Source organism: Solenopsis invicta, chromosome 11 (genome assembly GCF_016802725.1).
Source record: "Solenopsis invicta isolate M01_SB chromosome 11, UNIL_Sinv_3.0, whole genome shotgun sequence".
NCBI classification, from domain to species: Eukaryota; Metazoa; Arthropoda; class Insecta; order Hymenoptera; family Formicidae; genus Solenopsis; species Solenopsis invicta.
Window position 1 is genome coordinate 1,149,726 of NC_052674.1, and position 19,582 is coordinate 1,169,307.

General features: G+C 32.5%; 4 protein-coding genes across 6 annotated transcripts; 1 reads left to right on the forward strand and 3 right to left on the reverse strand.

Moving 5' to 3' along the window:
- Window positions 1–1,228: 1,228 nt before the first annotated feature.
- On the reverse strand, window positions 1,229–5,116 carry LOC120359021. 2 transcript variants are annotated; one of them, XM_039455227.1, is made up of 2 exons: window positions 5,068–5,116; window positions 1,229–3,632 (listed from the first exon to the last, which is right to left on the reverse strand). In XM_039455227.1, exon 2 carries the CDS (start codon window positions 3,306–3,308, stop codon window positions 2,631–2,633), a length of 678 nt encoding a protein of 225 aa, XP_039311161.1. In that variant the 5' UTR covers window positions 3,309–3,632; window positions 5,068–5,116; the 3' UTR covers window positions 1,229–2,630. The 2 variants fall into 2 exon arrangements, with proteins under 2 accessions (XP_039311161.1, XP_039311162.1); XM_039455228.1 differs by having other exon boundaries at window positions 3,395–3,632; window positions 5,068–5,110.
- Window positions 5,117–7,628: 2,512 nt separating this feature from the next.
- Window positions 7,629–10,364, forward strand: LOC105196959 (uncharacterized protein CG1161). Its single transcript, XM_011163124.3, has 5 exons — window positions 7,629–8,089; window positions 8,162–8,280; window positions 8,921–9,035; window positions 9,171–9,311; window positions 9,944–10,364. The coding sequence occupies exons 1-5, from the start codon at window positions 8,027–8,029 to the stop codon at window positions 10,091–10,093; spliced, it is 588 nt and encodes a 195-aa protein (XP_011161426.1). The 5' UTR covers window positions 7,629–8,026; the 3' UTR covers window positions 10,094–10,364.
- Window positions 10,308–14,264, reverse strand: LOC105196958 (ADP,ATP carrier protein-like). The gene is made up of 4 exons (XM_011163123.3): window positions 13,281–14,264; window positions 11,639–11,897; window positions 11,237–11,468; window positions 10,308–11,022 (listed from the first exon to the last, which is right to left on the reverse strand). Exons 1-4 carry the CDS (start codon window positions 13,432–13,434, stop codon window positions 10,750–10,752), a joined length of 918 nt encoding a protein of 305 aa, XP_011161425.1. The 5' UTR covers window positions 13,435–14,264; the 3' UTR covers window positions 10,308–10,749.
- A 146-nt stretch (window positions 14,265–14,410) lies between these two features.
- On the reverse strand, window positions 14,411–19,573 carry LOC105196961 (flotillin-1). 2 transcript variants are annotated; one of them, XM_011163125.3, is made up of 11 exons: window positions 19,346–19,573; window positions 18,793–18,868; window positions 18,632–18,722; window positions 17,568–17,711; window positions 17,366–17,485; window positions 17,033–17,041; window positions 16,309–16,524; window positions 16,054–16,241; window positions 15,772–15,982; window positions 15,536–15,700; window positions 14,411–15,453 (listed from the first exon to the last, which is right to left on the reverse strand). In XM_011163125.3, exons 1-11 carry the CDS (start codon window positions 19,395–19,397, stop codon window positions 15,436–15,438), a joined length of 1,290 nt encoding a protein of 429 aa, XP_011161427.1. In that variant the 5' UTR covers window positions 19,398–19,573; the 3' UTR covers window positions 14,411–15,435. The 2 variants fall into 2 exon arrangements, with proteins under 2 accessions (XP_011161427.1, XP_011161428.1); XM_011163126.3 differs by lacking the exon at window positions 17,033–17,041.
- Window positions 19,574–19,582: the final 9 nt, after the last annotated feature.

Genomic DNA, 19,582 nt, shown 5'->3' on the forward strand with positions numbered 1-19,582 from the left:
TTTCTCCTGTATTTCTGTTTTCTGATAGCCCCCCGAAGGGTTCTAACTTTTATCATAATGTATCGAACCGCTAAAGTGAAAAACGGAAGACTTATATCAAAGTTCGTAATTTTTGAGTAAAATTTTTTTTGCGAATTTCTCCAATATCTCCGTGTTCTGATAGCCCCTAGAAGAGTTCTAACTTTTATCATGATGGATCGAATTGCTGAAGTGAAAAACCAAAGAGTTATATCAGTCAAAGTTCGAAATTTTTGAGTACAAATTTTTTTGCGCATTTCTCCTGTATCTCTGTTTTCCGATAGCCCCCCGAAGAGTTCTAACCTTTATCATGCTGGATCGAATCGCTAAAGTGAAAAAAGGAAGACTTATATCAGTCAAAGTTCAAAATTTTTGAGTAAAATTTTTTTTCGGATTTCTCAATATTTTTGTGTTCTGATAGCTCCCCGAAGAGTTTTAACTTTCATCACAATGGATCGAATCGCTAAAGTCAAAAACGAAAGTGTTATATCAAAATTCGAAATTTTTAAGTAAAACTTTTTTCGCTAATTTCGCCAATATTTCGCTAGTTCTCACAGCCCCGTAAGAGTTCTAACTCTTATCATAATGGATAGAAACGCTAAAGTGAAAAACGGAAGTGTTATATCAAAGTTCGAAATTTTTGAGTAAAACTTTTTGTGAAATTTTTAAGTGACTTTTTTCATATTTTTTTGTGTTGCAACATCTTTCCAACATTATTTACCTCAATTTTCATTTTCTATGTCTTATAGTTGTTTTAATAAAAAATTTTTTTATTTACTGCAAAAGAAGGTTCAGTCTTAACTTAATTTATAGGAGGTTGGTTTTAAATTAAGCACATTGTTTAATATATATATATATATATATATATATATATATATATATATATATTTATTGGTTATACATTCTTAAAAATACAGTAATAACAAAAGTATCATTATTAATTATGAACTTTTATTGATCACATATCGTTCAAAATATACATCAATTCTTGTAATTGTTAGGTGGTTACATATTTGTTCGTAATGTAAGATATATTATTTTCGTGAATAACAACTTTGAGGCCGCAGCGACCCGTACAAATTTGAAATACCGCCACCCGTAAATTGATTTTTTTTAGAAATGTAATGCTGATGACGTTTTACATACGAATTATAATAGTCGCGAACTATTTTATCATTTCGTGATAAATCGTTCAAAAAAATATCACGAAACTTATGCCAAACCCAGTACGCATAAGATGCGCATACATGACACAAAATTGTCCACACACGTCAGAAGTGTTGCTTTGAAATTGTTGAGGGTTGTAGAGTATGATTTTGCAGTTTCTTCTAAGTCGTTTGAGATGTTGGGTGATGATGGGTGGCAACCCATAGCTGTCGAAATAGTGTCCGATGCCGTCCCTTCCGACGTACATAGCGACCCAGTGTGTCCCGGGTTTTGTATGGTCATCGGTATTAGCAATAATAGCCGCAGGTTTACTCCATGATTTAATAAGAGTCTAGCTTTTGATCGATATTTTGATGGTACGCTATCCAGAATAAATAAATCGTCTAAACAATCTTTTTGTTCCGGTGTTTTTACCTCTTCATCCTCCGAATATCTTGATTGCTTTGTTTTGTAAACAGTGTCAATCAAAGTCTTAATAGATTTAGTAGGTATATTGCGTTTTGCTTCTTCTACAAAATACAGGTAACGTTGTAACGTTTGCAAGTAAGCCTTGCATTTTTCTCTTTCGTCCGCAAATTTGCTTGTATTGAGAATTTCAAGCATTTCTTCATCTAGTCTGCTTATCGTCGTACCAGGAGTTTGAATTGTTCTATCGTTCGATGTCCGTGTTAATTGCGCAATTTTTTCTTCGGATATCAAGACCATTTTTTTTGCGTGTTCCATTATTTTTTAGTTTCCACCTATAAGGCGAGATAACACGGTGCCTAATATAGGTGCTAATAATAAAGGTAAGAAACCACCTCGCTGTACGATTAGCCGTTTCTTATTCTTCCAAGAAGCGTGTTTATCAACTAATTGTCGCAATATGCTCGCATGACGCTTCAAACGACGCTTATATGAGTGTTTAAGAGCCACATTACCGCGTAATATGTTTAAAGCACACTCACATATACACCTAATAAGTTTTGGGTCGGCCTTTTTCAAGATAGCAACACGCTGTTTATTACTGAGGTGACATAAGGCCCGTAGTATTGCGGTGTGTTTTTGACCAAATAAGATATGCACGGGCGATGCCATTATAAATTTTACTAAATAGCCGATCTTTTATTGTTACTTTTACAACAATCTTTAATTAGCGGCGTTGGGCCATCAATATGCAGTTGTTGAGTCACTTGATTATAATGTTTTAAACATCGGCGATAACTACACACTTCTGGATCTTTCTTTATATACTCAGGAAGCTTATCCCACAGATAATCTATGTGATTACCGAATTCCCGTAGTAAAATAATTTTTGGTATAAATTGTAATTGTTCAACTGTTAACTCATCGTCATTGTCTACCAAGATGAAAAACATTTTGACTACTGATAAAATTTGAATTCATGATCGTATTTAAGCACATTAAAAAACACATCTATATATCAGATAAATTTTGTAAAAGTATTAGATACGTATTATTGATATTTCCTGTGCGGTACTCCTATCTTTTAGTTTTTTACGTGGTATATAAACATGTTGGTACTTAACATCAGGAAATATATGGGTGCAAAAACGACAACTCTCCGATGTGGATTGCTTTAAATCAAGTAATAAATAACCGTGTGCTGGTGTAGTTGCATCGTTATATACCTCCCATAAGAACCGTGTATTTTTAGGGTAAACTTGACGCGCTAAATGCTGTATTTGGGCCCGATCTCTTGGGTTTTTATACACAACTATATAATTAGCATTTAATGAAATATCGCGCATACCACGTCCTTGGTGAAATAAATTTTGTGTAATAAAAATGACACTAAGGTTTTTATGATGACTCCCTTTCGTGAATAAATCTATAACACTGTTATCGGATGCTTCGCGCATGAGATCATCAATAACAATAAGCTTTGGCCGTGGATCATCAGCGTAGTCATCATTTCGCGGTAGACTTTCACGAAATTCGACATTATCACCATATTCGGTGTAACCTGATTGCCATTCTGAATAGTAAAATAATACTCGATCAAACTTGGTATCACTCATAAAATTCATATTTCGAAAAAATCTTTTCACAAAAAAGGTTTTACCACAGCCTGTGGGACCGCAGATCATAGAGGTCCAAGGGTGTTTCCACCGTGTATCCATTTTTACAAATAACGCTTGGTGGCTGATGTTTTTACTTAAAAACTTTTATATTGTAATACAGGTAAATATTAGAAAAATCGATAAACTTCTGATAATACATAGATATTTTATTCAAAAGCTCAAAAATACAATTATATAACAAATAATTATAAATTACAATGACCGTATGGTAACGACCCATAAGGCCCATATCGTCTTCGTTTATCAAATCTCTGCTTACATGTTTTACTCTCTGTACTCGTTATTACGTTATGAAGCTCCGTACGTCTGATAGAGTCAAAATGAAGTGTTATCGACGTATCTCCTTTATCTGTAACGAGTGATCTGACAGAATAATAGTTGATTAATTTATTGTTTGCAAAATTAAGAGTTATACCTTTAGCTTTGCAAATTTCTACGATACTACAATCGGGTTTACGTATTAGGAGTACAAATTGAAAACCGCCGTTTTTTGTCAAAATTTGAGGATTGATTGTTGAAAAATGGTTACATACTTATTCTTGAAAGTATTGTCCATCGCTGGCCACTACTTTCTCCCACCTTTCGGGCAGCATACGAATCCCGCGTCGAAAAAACTGCTCGTCTTTTGCGGCGATCCACGAATCGACCCAGTTTTTGGCCTCTTCGTAATAATGGAAGTGCTGCTCAGCCAGGCCATGCGCCATTGATCGGAACAAGTGGTAATCTGAAGGGGCGATGTCAGGAGAATACGGCGGATGAGGTAAGACGTCCCATTTCAATGTTTCCAGATAGGTTTTAACGACCTGAGCAATATGTGGTCGAGTGTTGTCGTGCAGCAACATTACTTTTTCGTGTCTTTGCTCGTATTGTGGCCGTTTTTCCTGCAATGCTCGGCTCAAACGCATTAGTTGTGTTCGGTAGCGAGCTCCTGTGATGGTTTCACCCGGTTGCAACAGCTCATAATAAATCACGCCGAGCTGGTCCCACCAAATACACAGCATGAGCTTCGAGCCATGGATGTTTGGCTTGGCCGTCGATGTTGATGCATGGCCGCGGTAGCCCCACGATTTTTTTCGCTTTGGATTATCATAATGAATCCACTTTTCATCGCCGGTTACAATACGATGCAGAAAACCCTTCCGTTTTTGCCGTTGGAGCAGCTGTTCGCACGCGAAAAAACGCCGTTCGACGTCTCTCGGCTTTAATTCGTATGGCACCCAGTGTCCATGTTTTTGGATCATTCCCATGGTTTTCAAACAATGTGAAATAGCTTGTTGAGTCACGCCCAATGAATCTGCAAGCTCCTGTTGCGTTTGAGATGAATCTTCATTCAATGTTTCCAATTGTGCGTCTTCAAACTTTTTCACCTGCCCGGGACGCTCCTTGTCTTCTACGCCGAAATCACCACTTTTGAAGCATTGGAACCATTCTCGACACGTTCTTTCACTAATGGAAGCCTCACCATAAGTTTTTACAATCATTCGACGCGCCTCAGCCGCAGATTTTTTTCGAATTGAAGGCAAAAAGCAAAACTTCCCGCAAATGACGCTTATTGGGCACAAATTTCGACATTTTCGATCACAAAAAAATATATAACCGATAAAAATTCACAACTGCAATGATAAGGAATTGTTGCCAGATGCCCAACCTTACATTTAAAATTTTTGATCTAACGTTTGGCGCCAGCATTTACCGCTGGCGCCATCTACTGGAAAACGGCGGTTTTCAATTTGTACTCCTAATACAAGAAATGCGTAAAATTTCGGGCCAGCCGAAACAAAAGATTTAATGTAACTACCTTCTTTCCATAATTGCATTCTTTCCATCAATGCCAACCAATGGGATGGCCTATTTTTCATCTTTTCCATCATTGTCATTATTGCCATCGTTGCCATCATTGTCATCCCATTTTCATCATTGCCATTATTATTACGCCATTGCCGCCACTGCCGACATTGCCACCATTTTTATTATTGCCATCATTGCCATTTTTTTGATAACATTTCCATCATTGCATTCATTTCATTATGCGATTCTATTTCCATATTGCTATTCCATTGCCATCATTAACATCGAGAACATTGTCATAATTGCCATCATTTCCACCATTGTCGTCATTGCCGTCAGGCTATATATATTGTCATTGTCATCATTTCCATTATTGCCATTCCATTAACATCGTTGCATTCATTCCAATATTTCCATCCCATTGCCATCCCATTTCCATCATTTCCACAATTGCCATCGATTAATATCGAGAAGAATTTGATTAAAATCCGTTACTTTACTGATTAACACTTTAATACCTTATATCGTATATTATTATATAATTCTTTATTAATTTTTTTTCTAAAGTTTTGATTAATCTTTACGTGATATTTCGTAAAAACTGTTGAAAGGTTGTATTAAAATCAGATCTATAATCTTCACGTTTGTAAGTTAGAGAATAAAAATCATACTCAAGTATCCATATATTTCATTGATTTTTATTACATTATTATTATTATTATTATTACTATTATTATTATTATTATTATTTATTGTGCCATATTAATCGCGCGTATTGTCATTTGTAAATCATGCGTATGCATGTATATGCCATTGTAACATAATAAGAAAAGAGTGGGCGCTTTCTAGTCTCTCTACGTCCCTGCGCAGAAATCGTCCAAAATCCTCTTTCTGAATTTTACGGCCTAAACGTAGCAGGGAAAACGTGTTGTGTCGAGAGGGGAGTGAAGAGGAGGGTATCCATAGAGATAACATCGCCGCTTGCTCCATGTCTATCACCGCGATGCTTTCTCTCTCTAACTGAAGGCCTAAACAATTAAAGGACAATCACGTTAAAAGAGAAAGAGAGAAAGAGTGAGAGAGAGAGAGTTGCGTCAAGATTTAAAAAAATTAAAAAAGCTAATTTTTTCAAAAGCATAATTTGAAGACATTTAAATAATAAAGAATTATGTAAAAATAAAAAGATGGTATATTTATTCGTGGAAAGACATTTATTTCTTCTTCATCATATGATGCGATGTTAATTACAATTATTTTTTAAGTACTGCGTAAAATGAATGTTTCTTTATTAAAGAACCAAATTCTCTCTGTTACTATTAAACATCTTTTTTAAGTAAAAATATGATTGTGCAAAATATGGGCATAAATGTATTGATATGTATTAATATCAATGTTAATGTAAATAATTCAGACTATAATAAATAAAAAATTACGCGGAAGTAGACGTAATTAATCATTTGTGCACATTCTCGACCCCTGTTCTGGATGCAACATACGCGATACGCGTCAGATTTTATTTGCAGCAAAATGGATGTTAGCACGGACAACAACCTACATCCATTTCTCGAGAGATGGATGTGGGTTGTTGTCCGTGCTAACATCCACACTGTTTTTAACGGCGGGTTGCAAAATGGATGTGACACGTAGTTCCTATTCTGACCAGAATAGATGTGCGTCACTAGTGTACGGGAGTTTCGAAGCGTTATAGGAAAAAGGCCGCCGTGGCCGCTCTCAGGTTCCTCTCTGGTAGCGGCTTCATTCCGCTGATTCCGCCGTTTTCTTTTTCCGTTTTCAGCCGAATAACTTTTGCGTGAATTACTTGTTCTTTGGCAATAACAGGTCTAATTTTGGTAATTCGTTAAATAATTGAGATAAACTAAAATAATCAATATATTTTTCTTCAGCTTGAGCCTGCATTTTCTTCGCAAGATTTGTACTTGCTCCTTGCAATAATCTTCTTTCTGCGTCGGAAACTCGGGATATGAGGCGGCGGAGAAGATGCAAAACACAATTAAACGCGACACAACTTTGCGCAATACATCGCATCCGACTGACGACGAATGTTGGCACAAATGCTCGACAATTTACTTCATTTCTGACACTCCACGAAACTTTCGAAACACTCGCTCGCGTCAAAAAATCGTACAGAACGACAAGGATGCGAGTTGAAATGCGTCGCGACGCGCCGCCGACCAGGCGGATCCTGATAACGCACAGGACCGATAGCACACCACCACTCACAGCGGCCGATGCCTAGAGTTTTTCCGTTGGTTGGGTTAGATAAGTCAAGATGATTGGTTGATGGGTTATTGCACCGTGCGCTATCGGATCCACTAATAGCTTATTGTAGAAAGCTCATTAGTCCATTTCTTTATACAAGTGCTATAGAAACTAGATCTTAATACGCTTATAAAAGCGCAATCCTTTTATCTGAGCGGGAGCGTGCGGGAGGGCAACGTTTGAACACTAGAAATAAGATATTGCCCACTCACATCGGCCGGTGCTTAGATATTTCCTACTGTACTACCAATCAGAAAATGTTATATTAAACTAGCCAATCGACGATATATCCATATGTTTACTAGTCGTATCCGTGGTGGGAGTAAGGATCATATCCGCAATCCGCCCATCCAATCCAAAGAGTGCGTACAGTGGTTACCAAAAAAACAAGATCTTGTGAAGTGGAGTGAGAAGTAAACTGGAGTAAACGTTAGCTTTTCTTCGTTCGAATAAAATTTCATCTTTGGCATTTTATAGTATTGCGTTTCATCACATGAGTCGGAAATCTAAAGGCCGATAAAGAAGTACTTTACTGTGGGCCTAGTGTTCACGCAAAAGAGCAAGATGATCGCTGTTATGCTTCTTCCCGATTTCGTGTATCGTTGATTGCCTTCTCATGTATAATCGTGCATATTTATACTAAAGGTCTACACGTCTCCTCTTTCTTTTTTACTAATGAGAAGAGCACAATGTTGAAGTACATTTTTCCCGTTGCGATCATTGTTATTGTCTGTCTGTTACACCGATCAGAGGTTAGAACGCATTTTCACAATGGACTATTTAATTGAATATTACGGATATCTATAATCAGCGAATGATTCCAGGCACAGTATGACGATAAGAGATGCAAGTGTATCTGTCCAAGTCTCTCTTCCGTTACAAACACGACGCAGTCGTCCATGGAGCGTCTCACGTATATTATAAATGTTCCACCGATGCAATGGTAATTCTTCATGCAACTGAAAAGTTCAATTTTTTTTATGGAATTTAGACCCCATTGAATAACATTGAATAAAATTATAGGGCATCATAAGAGGCTTAAGTTTAATGGGCACAATTTTGTAAAATAAATTCCCTAAAAGCTAAAGCTGTCTAAAGTTCTCTATTATGATTACATATTGTAGTGACAAATCATGCCAATTATGACATAATCGTATATAACACTATTCTTGTAAAAGCTCGTATATAACACTATCCAGTTATCAAGAATTATACTTGTTATTGTGTGTACATAATTTTGACAGAATGTAATGGTGAAAAAGTCATTGCAGAATATTACTGATCTTGCAAGAATGCATATTGTATGGTTAGATATTGTATGCATGTAATAACAATCATATAATATCTGAAATATGCATAATATCTTGACAAAGATATCCATGATTGGCAATTAAAAGCTTTTGTTTTGTATTTTGTGAATATCCTGTATTGATTAATATATGATTTGATATGAGTATTGATTAATATATGATTTGTGACTCCCAAACTAGGCATAGTTCTTTATAAAAAGATTTTGAAAAGAAGTAACCTCGTTTTATTGTGTAACTATTACCAGCATATTATAATACATGTGTAATTTGCAGCAAATGTGAAAGTGTTGTCTTGCCAAAAGTTGGTGAACAAATAAAGGGCAAGGAGGAAGTATTTTGTTCGCGATGTGACTGCAAATATGAAAACAGAAATACAACTATTATTAAGGTGCTCACTTTTTTTTTACTGATAAATTCCATGTAACTGTCATGTAGACAATAATGAACAAATTTCATTAATTTATATGTAATTATTAATTTGAATTTAATTATGTGCAATATAATATGCAAATTTATGTTGCAGATTGTGGTGATAATAGTTATATGGGTTATCTCATTGTTAGTCATTTATATGTTATTCTTAATTTGTCTGGATCCATTGCTTAATAAGCGGATACATAAAGCATCAGCAAATATTGGTTATCATGAACATAACAATGAGGAGGTAAATGTTGTTTCTCTGTACTCTTACATGCAAGCATATGAAAAAAATTTAAATATCCGTCTATTTACAACTGTCTCAACTTATTAATTTTTGAATTTACAACTTGCATGCCTAAAAATTGATTAACAGTAGATTACCACAAAGTCGTTCAAATTAAATATTAATTTTACAATACTAAATATATTAAAAAGTATTATTTTTTAATGAAGTTGGAGTTAATCTTTGTTTAAGCTAATGAATTAATTTTATAATATCCATAATAAAACTAATTCACAGAATAATTTTTGTAATTTATAATAGTTTTTAAAATTTTGACTATGAAAGCAACAGTAACACAGAATTCATATTTTCTATATTTTTGACAAAATTTTTTTGGTTAATCTTATAGCAAATATTAAGAATTATAATCATTAAAAAATTCTGTTTCATTATTTTCCAAATAGAGGTTATTTTTAGTAATGAAGTATTTTGCACAAATAATATTTTATTTATATAAAATATAAATATTATTTGATCTACAATTCAATTTACGATTGAAGTTTCGAAATGTGATCTTGTAAAATAGAGGGAACCTGTAATGCTTAACAACTATACATGTCAATCATGCATGTTCTTTTCTTCTTATTACAAAGGATGACACATCTATTGCACCTGGAACATCTCATCCAATGGGGGAAAGAGGTAATGTTTTGAATCGCGTTGGACATCAGCAAGACAAATGGAAGCGACAGGTTCGGGAACAGAGGCGGAATATTTACGATCGTCATACCATGCTGAATTAAGTTACGTAGTTTTGTTTATTAAATATGTAATATATTCAAACACACAGAATACTTCTAGTTATGACGATGATTTCGTTCCTTTCGGAGCAGACCTTCCGCGAATAGTTTGTAAATATAAAATATTGTAGTAATAAAGTAATATCAAACGTCAGCGATTATTTCTTAAAAGTCTATCCATAGTTTGTGTTACGATTGATATTAAACGAAAGTGATATATTCAGATTTTATAATTTATTTTGATCATAAAGTACAATAAATTATTAAATATGTATTAATCGTGTAATTAAATGACATTATGACAAGCAGATGTTTTTTTTTTTATCAGAAGTGTTCATGAATAAATATCTTAAGTGTGATATTTATTACTTTATATGTGTAAAAAAAGTTAATATGTAAATTACATCCACCATAAAGCTAATTCGCGGAGAAATTTCAATAATTTTAGTGCTATGATAGTTTTCAATTTTAGCTATGAAAGCAATAATACAGAAATCATGTTTTCTATATTTTTAATATAATTCTTTTTGATAATATTTCTTATTGCATTTGAATTAAATGCTTAGATATTAATTATAAGTATAAAACTCAAACATTTTTCTAAATTGTATATATTCTATAAGATGAGCCCTTGTGTGCACTACAATAAAGCTAAAGTTCTAAGGTTTTGGATCTTTTGAAATTGCTTTCTCAATTGAATCTTTGATTGTATCGTACAACGTTAAGACAATAGCACCACCGGTGCCACGAAGAATGTTAGAGAATGCACCTTTAAAGAAAGCTGCAGGACCTTCGTTTCTTGTTATTTTTATCCAACAATCTAGTGTATTTCTGTACATCATATCAGCCTTACTTCGTCCTGATTGCATCATCATTCGTCTCCTAACTGTATCGAAGGGGTAGGACATAATACCCGCCATTGTAGTTACTATCTACAAAGAATGATACTTGCATAATAAAAAGTAGAATTAAGAATGGAGAGAAAGAGAAAGGAACAAAGTTAAGTTACAGTTATTGAAAAAAACTCTAATTTTAACTTCGTTATTATTCGTTAACGATTTCACAACATGATAAAAGTTATTGTATTCATCTCTCTATTGTTATGTATTTTTTACACATTTACGATAAAAAGAAGTAGATCTATACCTCGGCGATTATAAAATTCATATACAACGGTGTGCTCTTAGGATCGGCCAGCATACCCCTCGTAGTATCATAAAATCCAAAATATGCCGCGCGATATATAATGATCCCTTGCACGCTGACATTGAAGCCGCGATACAATCCGAGAACTCCATCTGATTTAAAGATTTTCAGTATACAGTCAGTTATACCCTTAAATTCTCGTTTTTCGCCTTTTCCGACGTCGACAGCTAATCTAAAAAATTGAGTCTATTAAGACTAAATTAAAACTATTGTCTTATGCAAATAATACACTGTCCTACAATTAAAAATTCCAATTATGCCGCAATATTGTTAGTTTTTATTTTTATTTATAAATAATGTGGAATTGAGCTTTGGAATACCATATGTACATAAGATAGATACCTGGTACGAGCAAAATCAAGTGGATAAACGAATAAAAGCGATGTCGCACCAGCAGCACCCCCGGCTGCTAGATTTCCAACGAACTGTCGCCAGAAAGCATCTGATGGAACGTTTTCCAAAAAAATGGCCTTGAATTTGTCTTTAAACGCAAAATTGAGCGCTTGAGTTGGGAAGTATCGAATAACATTGGCGAGATTACCCCTATAGAAACTGATGAATCCCGTTTCCTGAGGTATACGCACTAGCGCGTCTATCATACCTGATGAAATTTCAAAGGAATGAGAAACTATACGTAAGAAAAATTATACAAAAATATCAAATTAACATATTCTATCTAGCAATCATTATTTTATACATAAACAAGAAATTATATTCTTGCTTATATATAATTTAACAAGGTGATTTATATTCAAACTTTATAAAAGAATTTCCTAAGAATTTCCAGTTGTTCTAGGAAATTTATTCAAAATTCCAGGTAAGATTATAGAATTTTTTAATGCAGCTTTGAAATTAATTTATTTTATTATACGCGCTTTTAATTTTCCTTGCTCATACAATTACAAAGAAAAGCCACTCAAGTTTTGAATATTAAATTTGAGAAAGTGTAAAGAATATAAACTAAATTACATAATGATTCGTCGACGGTACATAGATCTAATTCATTAAAAGTACAGAATTCGAAAGAAGATTAAACATGCAATGTCAATTTAGAAACAAACGTCTTCTACTTTCGCTGATTTTGTTATAAAAACTCAAATCACACGAACATGTATATGTGAACGTACATGTCCCATACATATTGTTAATCGATTGCTAAGATTTTGCATTTAACAAAAAAAAAAAAAAATGATCATAGAAATAAATTTGTCTCAGAAAAAAATAGAATGTAAATATAAAATTTTTAAATTTCTCTCATACCAATAAAATTCTATGAAAATCTTTTCAAAGATATAAAAAAAGACTCCTCTAAAATTTCCAAGTTTTTCCAATTTCTTCTGGGAGTAAACATCCTATTTTATCTTCTTCAAAAAATGTATTAATCTTAAATTTTAGCAAAAGATTATATTTTAAAATAATAATAGCAGAATATAAGCTGATATAAAAACATCTTTAATTAAAAGTGACCCCTGTTTGGTTATAGCTTGATTTTACTGCCGATATTTCTTGTGTAATTTTACATACATTTTCATATTTATCAAAGTATATGACGAATAAATTTTTAGTCTTGAAACACAGTTGTAAGTTTAATGAGAACAGTAATATTATAAAAATTGATAATTAATTTGATAATAATGATGCTAACAATCATCTTTATTTGGCATATTATGGTAATTATATTTTTATTTTAATATTATAATAATCATCTAAAGAGCACAATATGATCGTTTTGATAATTATAGTATTAAAAATACTTATTCTTGGTTTGAAAACTATTGAATAATAAAGAATGTATTTTTTTCTAATGAAATTATACAAAATGTAAGAAATTTATGTCTAATGCTACATAATTTTATTTCAATATTTAATATTTGGAAAATAAAAATATTCTCGAAACAAGAATATTCTTTTGTTGTGTAACGGACAGAGCGAATAAATAGTTTCTTGCGCGATACATCACAACTAAATAATCGCTCTAACGTACCCTTGTATTGTTGTTCAGGTCTTATCTGTTTCGAGGTATGCTGCACCTGCAGCAACAATTTTACTCTTTCGAGAGGAGCAACTGCTGTTTTCGCAATCGCCGCGGACAGACCGCCTGCCAGAAAATCTATTACAAAAGATTTATGGAAGTCCATCTCTTGGGAGTTGCCAAAATCGACAGGTTCTGAGAAATAAATGGTTCGTCATGCGGATCGAATTAAAGCCACGCGTCATTCACATACTTTCAATCCTCGTATAGATTTGTTATCAAAATATTGTATATCTTTGCATTATCTGTCAAGGGAATGAAACGTAACATCAGGTCTAGTATACTCTGCGAGTCATTTGTTTTTTATCAATCTACAATGCACCGCTTAAAACAATTGGAGGATCAGCTTTTTAAAAGTTCCTTAAAATCAAATTGTACCATATAGGCTCATATTCATAGTCGAATCTTACTTTAAAACCGTCTCAAGTAATGTCTTAAGATGCTAATACGATTCTGTGATTGGTTAACGACATTTTAAGGCAATATACTTAAAACAATTTTAAATATAAGTATCAATTATGAATACCAGCCATATATTTTTAGATTACATTTATACAGAAAAAATACTGCCAAGAAAAATGAATACTCAATTTACCTTTTTTCTTCTAGTAAACAACTCTGATTTATAGTAAGATCAAAGAATTTTTGTATAATTGTCTTAAAATATCACAATTTTGAAAAACTTTATCATATAAAAAGAAATTTTATATTTTTTCAAAAAACAACATTGTATTGAAGAAATCAAAATATAATAAGCAAAATTTTATAATACAAATTATTATAAATTGGATCATAATACAAAAAAAATTAAGTTTTAAGAATGTTAATATATGACTTAATATTGATAAACTGAATATTAAAAATAAATACGAAATACAATTTTTACTGTTTGATGAAATTTTGATCTTTGATGATCCATATATTATTATTTACGTAAATAATACGTAAAATATAATTTACATCATATAGATGTAATGTAGATTATTTATATTTTATGTGCCTAAACCTGGCCTAACTCTACACGTAAAAATCATTATACACGCGATATTGTAGAATGGATGAGAGAAAGTAAGACACACGAATTAGATTCATAACATTTACTTCTGTCATTGCATTACACAAAATCGATTATTTGTTTAAAGCTTTACGTCATGAAAACGTAGTCAGCTTTTATTCAAAAGTTACAACTATGATTCATATAAATGATTAGATCACAGTGATCTCTCTATGACTTATATGTATAAATGTGGGATGGGAAAATATATTACTGTTTCCTTTATCTTGTACATCTTATACAGAAAATAGAACGCTCACGCCAAATTGTTATATAAATTTATCTCAGGGACTAGAAGAAAGATCTCTTTATACTGAATAATATTAAGTAATGTTGAGAAGATTAAATGTTGAGTACATTAAATACTTTCATCTCTAAACAGATGTTGGAACTATATTTGTAAGATATATGTGATTGAATATTTGAATAAACAACATTCGGCACATATTGGCATAGAATTATAGACAAATAGGAGGAACGTTATGATGAACGCTCCTCAAGAGATTCGATAGAAAACGCACACACTTTTTTTTTAATTTAAAAAGACGTTGTTGAGTTAGGAAAATATACTAAGCAGTTAGTACTTTTAATTAAAAAATGGTATATATATATATATATATATATATATATATATATATATATATATAGATATATAGATATAAAAATAATATCAATATGATAAACGATAGTAATGTTGTACTACACTTTCACTGTCTGGGTTAGTAAAAATTAATGGAATGACAATTAACGAAATTCCTTGTGCGAGATACATTCTTAAAACTTAATAATAAAAATCAGATTTGCACTAACTAATTTTCGAAATCGAAATGCGTCAATTCGTATACATATGTATTTTGGACAGATACTACAAAATGGCAGTGAAAGTGTTGAATTTTTATAATATAGGAATTCCGATGTTCAATTACACTTGGCCCGTGTTACTGGGTGAGATTTAAAGCAAATGTATATAACAAAAGAATCGACTGAATATTTTTTTATAAATGTACATTGAAGAACATTTGACCAAGAAAATTATTTAATTGTCCTTCATATTTACGCAGCATGTACAGACTGAAAAAGAAAATTGATATATGTGATAACTTTATCTTACGATTTCCATAATATAAATAAATAGACAAGTTTCTTTACGTACCTTTGCAATGTCTACGCCCGTCAAATTTTTAACAAGATCTGGAACACGTTGTACAATATTGAAAACTTCCTCAGTTAATTTCTCTGCACCGATAGTGCCATTACCGCTCGAAACCATGGTTATCTTCTTTGCTTGAGATAGAGGAGCGGCTACTTCGGCAGCAACCTGTAAAGTGAGTTGAAGTTAGAATAGGTATGATTATTAAAGCACCTTTAAACGTTGGAAAATTAATGTACCTTTGGAAGAGTATCAAGCATCATGTCTATCATGGCTGCGCTTTTGTATTCGCTCCATGCTGCAGCTTTCTTAGCCATCTGTTCTGCTTCTGCTTTAGCTTTCGCTTCAATAGCAAAGGCTTCCGCTTCACCGCGGATCTTAATAGCTTCAGCCTCAGCTTCAGCCTCCATAACAAGACGCAATTTATTTGCTTCCGCCATTTTTTCTAATCTAAAAATCAGATCTTAGTCGATGTACAAAAACTTTGTAATATTATCGAATTTATTTGATTGATCAAATACCTGTATTTTTCTGCATCAGCAGGACGCCTTACAGTGGCATCTAATTCTTTTTCGCGTCTCATCATTTCTTGCTCCTGCACAGCAATCTCTTGACTGCGTTCAACAACCTTTACTTGCATTTGCTCTTCCATAATCCTCTGTTTAGTTTTTGCCGCTTGCAATTCAAATGCCATTTCTGCTTCAGCTTTCTGTAAATGACATCTTTATAAAATAAACTGTCCATGGAAAATATTTAAGAAACATTAATCTTCTCACTTTGGTTTGAACTTCGACATCATAAGCAGCTTTTTTCAATTCAAAATCACGTTGCGCTTTAGCGATCTCTGTATCGTTTAAGAAGCGCGCAGCCATTCTTTGTTCCTCAGCAATAGCTTCTCTAATTTGAGCGTCTCTACGAGCTTCTGCTTCACCTATTCTAGCGTCTCTCTTCACTTCTGCTGTACGTGCCATACCAAGAGCTTGTAGATAACCCTACAAATAATGTATTCTTGTGAAATTATTGTACAATGTTATAAAATTTACGATAGTACAGTGACTAACAATGATTTCAGCATTTGAATAAGCAATGTATCTGAGCGACATAGAAAGGCAACATATATAAGTATCATCGTTGCTCCAATTCAATATTGAGATATTTTTAAATAGAAAAATTTGACGATGCTTTAATAATTTGTAATTGAAATAGTATTTTGTAAATAATAAACAATATTAACACGTTTATAAAAATCATATTTCCATTTTTTTTACACATGTTTTTATATTAAGAAAATAACATTTTCAATATCATCATATTCTGCTATTTGAGGATACTTCAGCATTGAATCAGTAGCAAGTGTGCACAATTGTTTATTACAAAAGCAATGAACATTTTTGTTTTTTTTTTTATAATCTGAAGAATTTACAGTAATGATGTTAGAAGACATAGCGGTGTGCGCTGTGACATCAGATACAATAGTGATAAAATAAAATTTGAACGTACCTTTGCCCCCTGCAAGTAGCAAAACAAAAAGGTGTTCAATATGTACAATATACAAGCTCTAACTATATTAATTACTTAAAAAATTCATACTCACGTATCAATTATTAATAAACATTATTGAATCGTTTAAAGGGGGTCTTTTGAATTTCTCTGTATATGCACTTATATGAACACTGTACATTTTAGTGATTCAATTACGATTCATACATATTATTAGTATCTTTTTTAATAAAAGATTTCAGATGCTTACGCACTTGATTTATATACTTTTACGTGTTTTTGTATACCAGCAATCTGTTTTTGTGTTGTTTATTAAAAATGTGGCACACTTACTTCTTCGTCCCGGATGTCTTTCAACGTGTACGATACGACAGTAATGCCCATATTGACTAAATCGCTACTCGCAACCTCAAAGACCTCTTTGCTAAACTTTTTACGATCCTTGTAAATTTCCTGTGGCAAAGAATAAGCTCATGTCTCTAATAATAATAATTTTTCATAGATAATAATTTAGAATGTGTGCTCTTTGGTTTACCTCTACAGTCATACTGCCCATTATAGCTCGTTGATGTCCTTCTAAAGTAACAAGAGCTATATTATGTATCTCATCTTCAGATTTTCCAAGAAATTGCTCGCACGCTGTAGATAACATCTCTTCATTTTGCCCTTGAATTTTTACCTGAAGTAAATACATTATTTTCTATTATTTATATTAAATTAAAATGTTGTAATTTTTTAAAGTTAACTTACTTTAAATTATAAAACAATTACAATATGGATCATCAAATAAATTTTATTTATAAATTAAGTTTATATAAAATAACAAAGAAATATTGTTTTTTAAATGAGTATTTTTTTCTCTTACATAAATTTTTAAATAAATAAAATTTTTGACTTAAAGAAAAAGTTAATAAGTTAAAGTTTGTTTTCAAAAAATCTCTTTGCAATATGGTGTAGGCTCACTAGAGCTGTTTATGTTACAAAATATTAAAAATTTTATAATAAATACATGCGGTGTCCCAAATTTTCTCTTTTAAAATGAAGAGAAGTGATTTTTATAAAAAAATTTCAACAATTTTGGTAAATAAATTGGGTATGCTCTATTAAATGGTTTTATTTTCAACTCCTGGTTTCGATCGAAAATTCAGACCAGAATGTTGATTTTTTAACATGCAACTTTTTTATTGCAAAAGAAACTAAACATTTTTCAAGTTTTTCCTATAAATGCTTCCATTAACTTTAAAATGATCTTAATAATAAACATAATGCAAAAATAAACTTAAATAAAAAGTTAAAGAATATATTTTTAAAAAAAGAAATGTTTAAAACAAAAGTTTCTTACTTTTTTAGATTCAAATCTGTAATAAAAAGTATTTTGTTCTCATCAATTTAAAACAGGTGGTCTGGAACACCTTGTATATTATATCAAATTTTCAGAACCATTCTCATTGACTTACAATTTTATATATTATTATATTACAATTCATGTTCTAATTTTGATCATGTGTATGAATTCTAATACATATAATTATAATAAATAGATGTAACATTTTAAAGACATAATATCACAAATATAAAAACACTCTTTCTTAAATTTACCTGTGCTATGCCTGTTACAGAAATTGGAACTCCTTGACAGGTGTACACTGTTGGACTCTCAACTTGTAAGGTCATCGTATTCAAGGAAATCCTATAAAATACATGCAAATTGAAGAATTTGTTATACTGTCCACGTATTAAAGATCTTACGTGATACTCACTTTTGTACTTGTTGTACGAGGGGCCAAACAAATACCCGCCCTCCAGGCACTAAGAGAGGTTTGCTGTAGCAACATCCTGGAAAAAAAACAATTAATGCAAAATAGAAAACTATAAAATTATGTGATCCTTCATTAAATTAATATAAATAAACAATCGTACTCTATGTGTATACAATTCGGCCGATTAGTTTATTTACATGTAGCAGACATAATTTTTGTTATTTTTATCTGAATTTCTTGCACAGTTCATTTTATTTCTTTCCAATGGAGGGAAAAAGAAGGATAGATGAACCGTGCAAATTTAGTTAAAAAGAACAGGTTTAGTATCTAATGCGATCAAAGCATAATATAGGTGCGGTTGTTCCCAATCGATCCCGCGCTTTCCCCCAATCATCTTGTCTCGCGGATCAATTATCTACGAGGCACGAGCGCTTCTTCCATGTTTTTTTCTCTTTTCTACGAACGTAATTAAATCGAGGAAAAATATGTAAAGAACGCGGAAAAAGGAAACATCGGAGCGACGAGATTCAGGGATGATTGCTCGCTCGATTACCTGAAACGACGAGAGCTTCGTTCGGGCCGCAAGTGACGAATCCACAACTCATAATTACGCGTCAATGACGGTCGCTGTGCGTAAAGACTGTAAGCTTCACGCAATGGATTGACTGACGTCGACGTGCCCCTCACACTCTACATCTACACACATGCAACGCGCAGCGCAAATCCTCCCTTCCCTCCCACTACCGGTATTTTTCTCCTCATTCACCCCTCTCACCCTCTTCTCCACGAT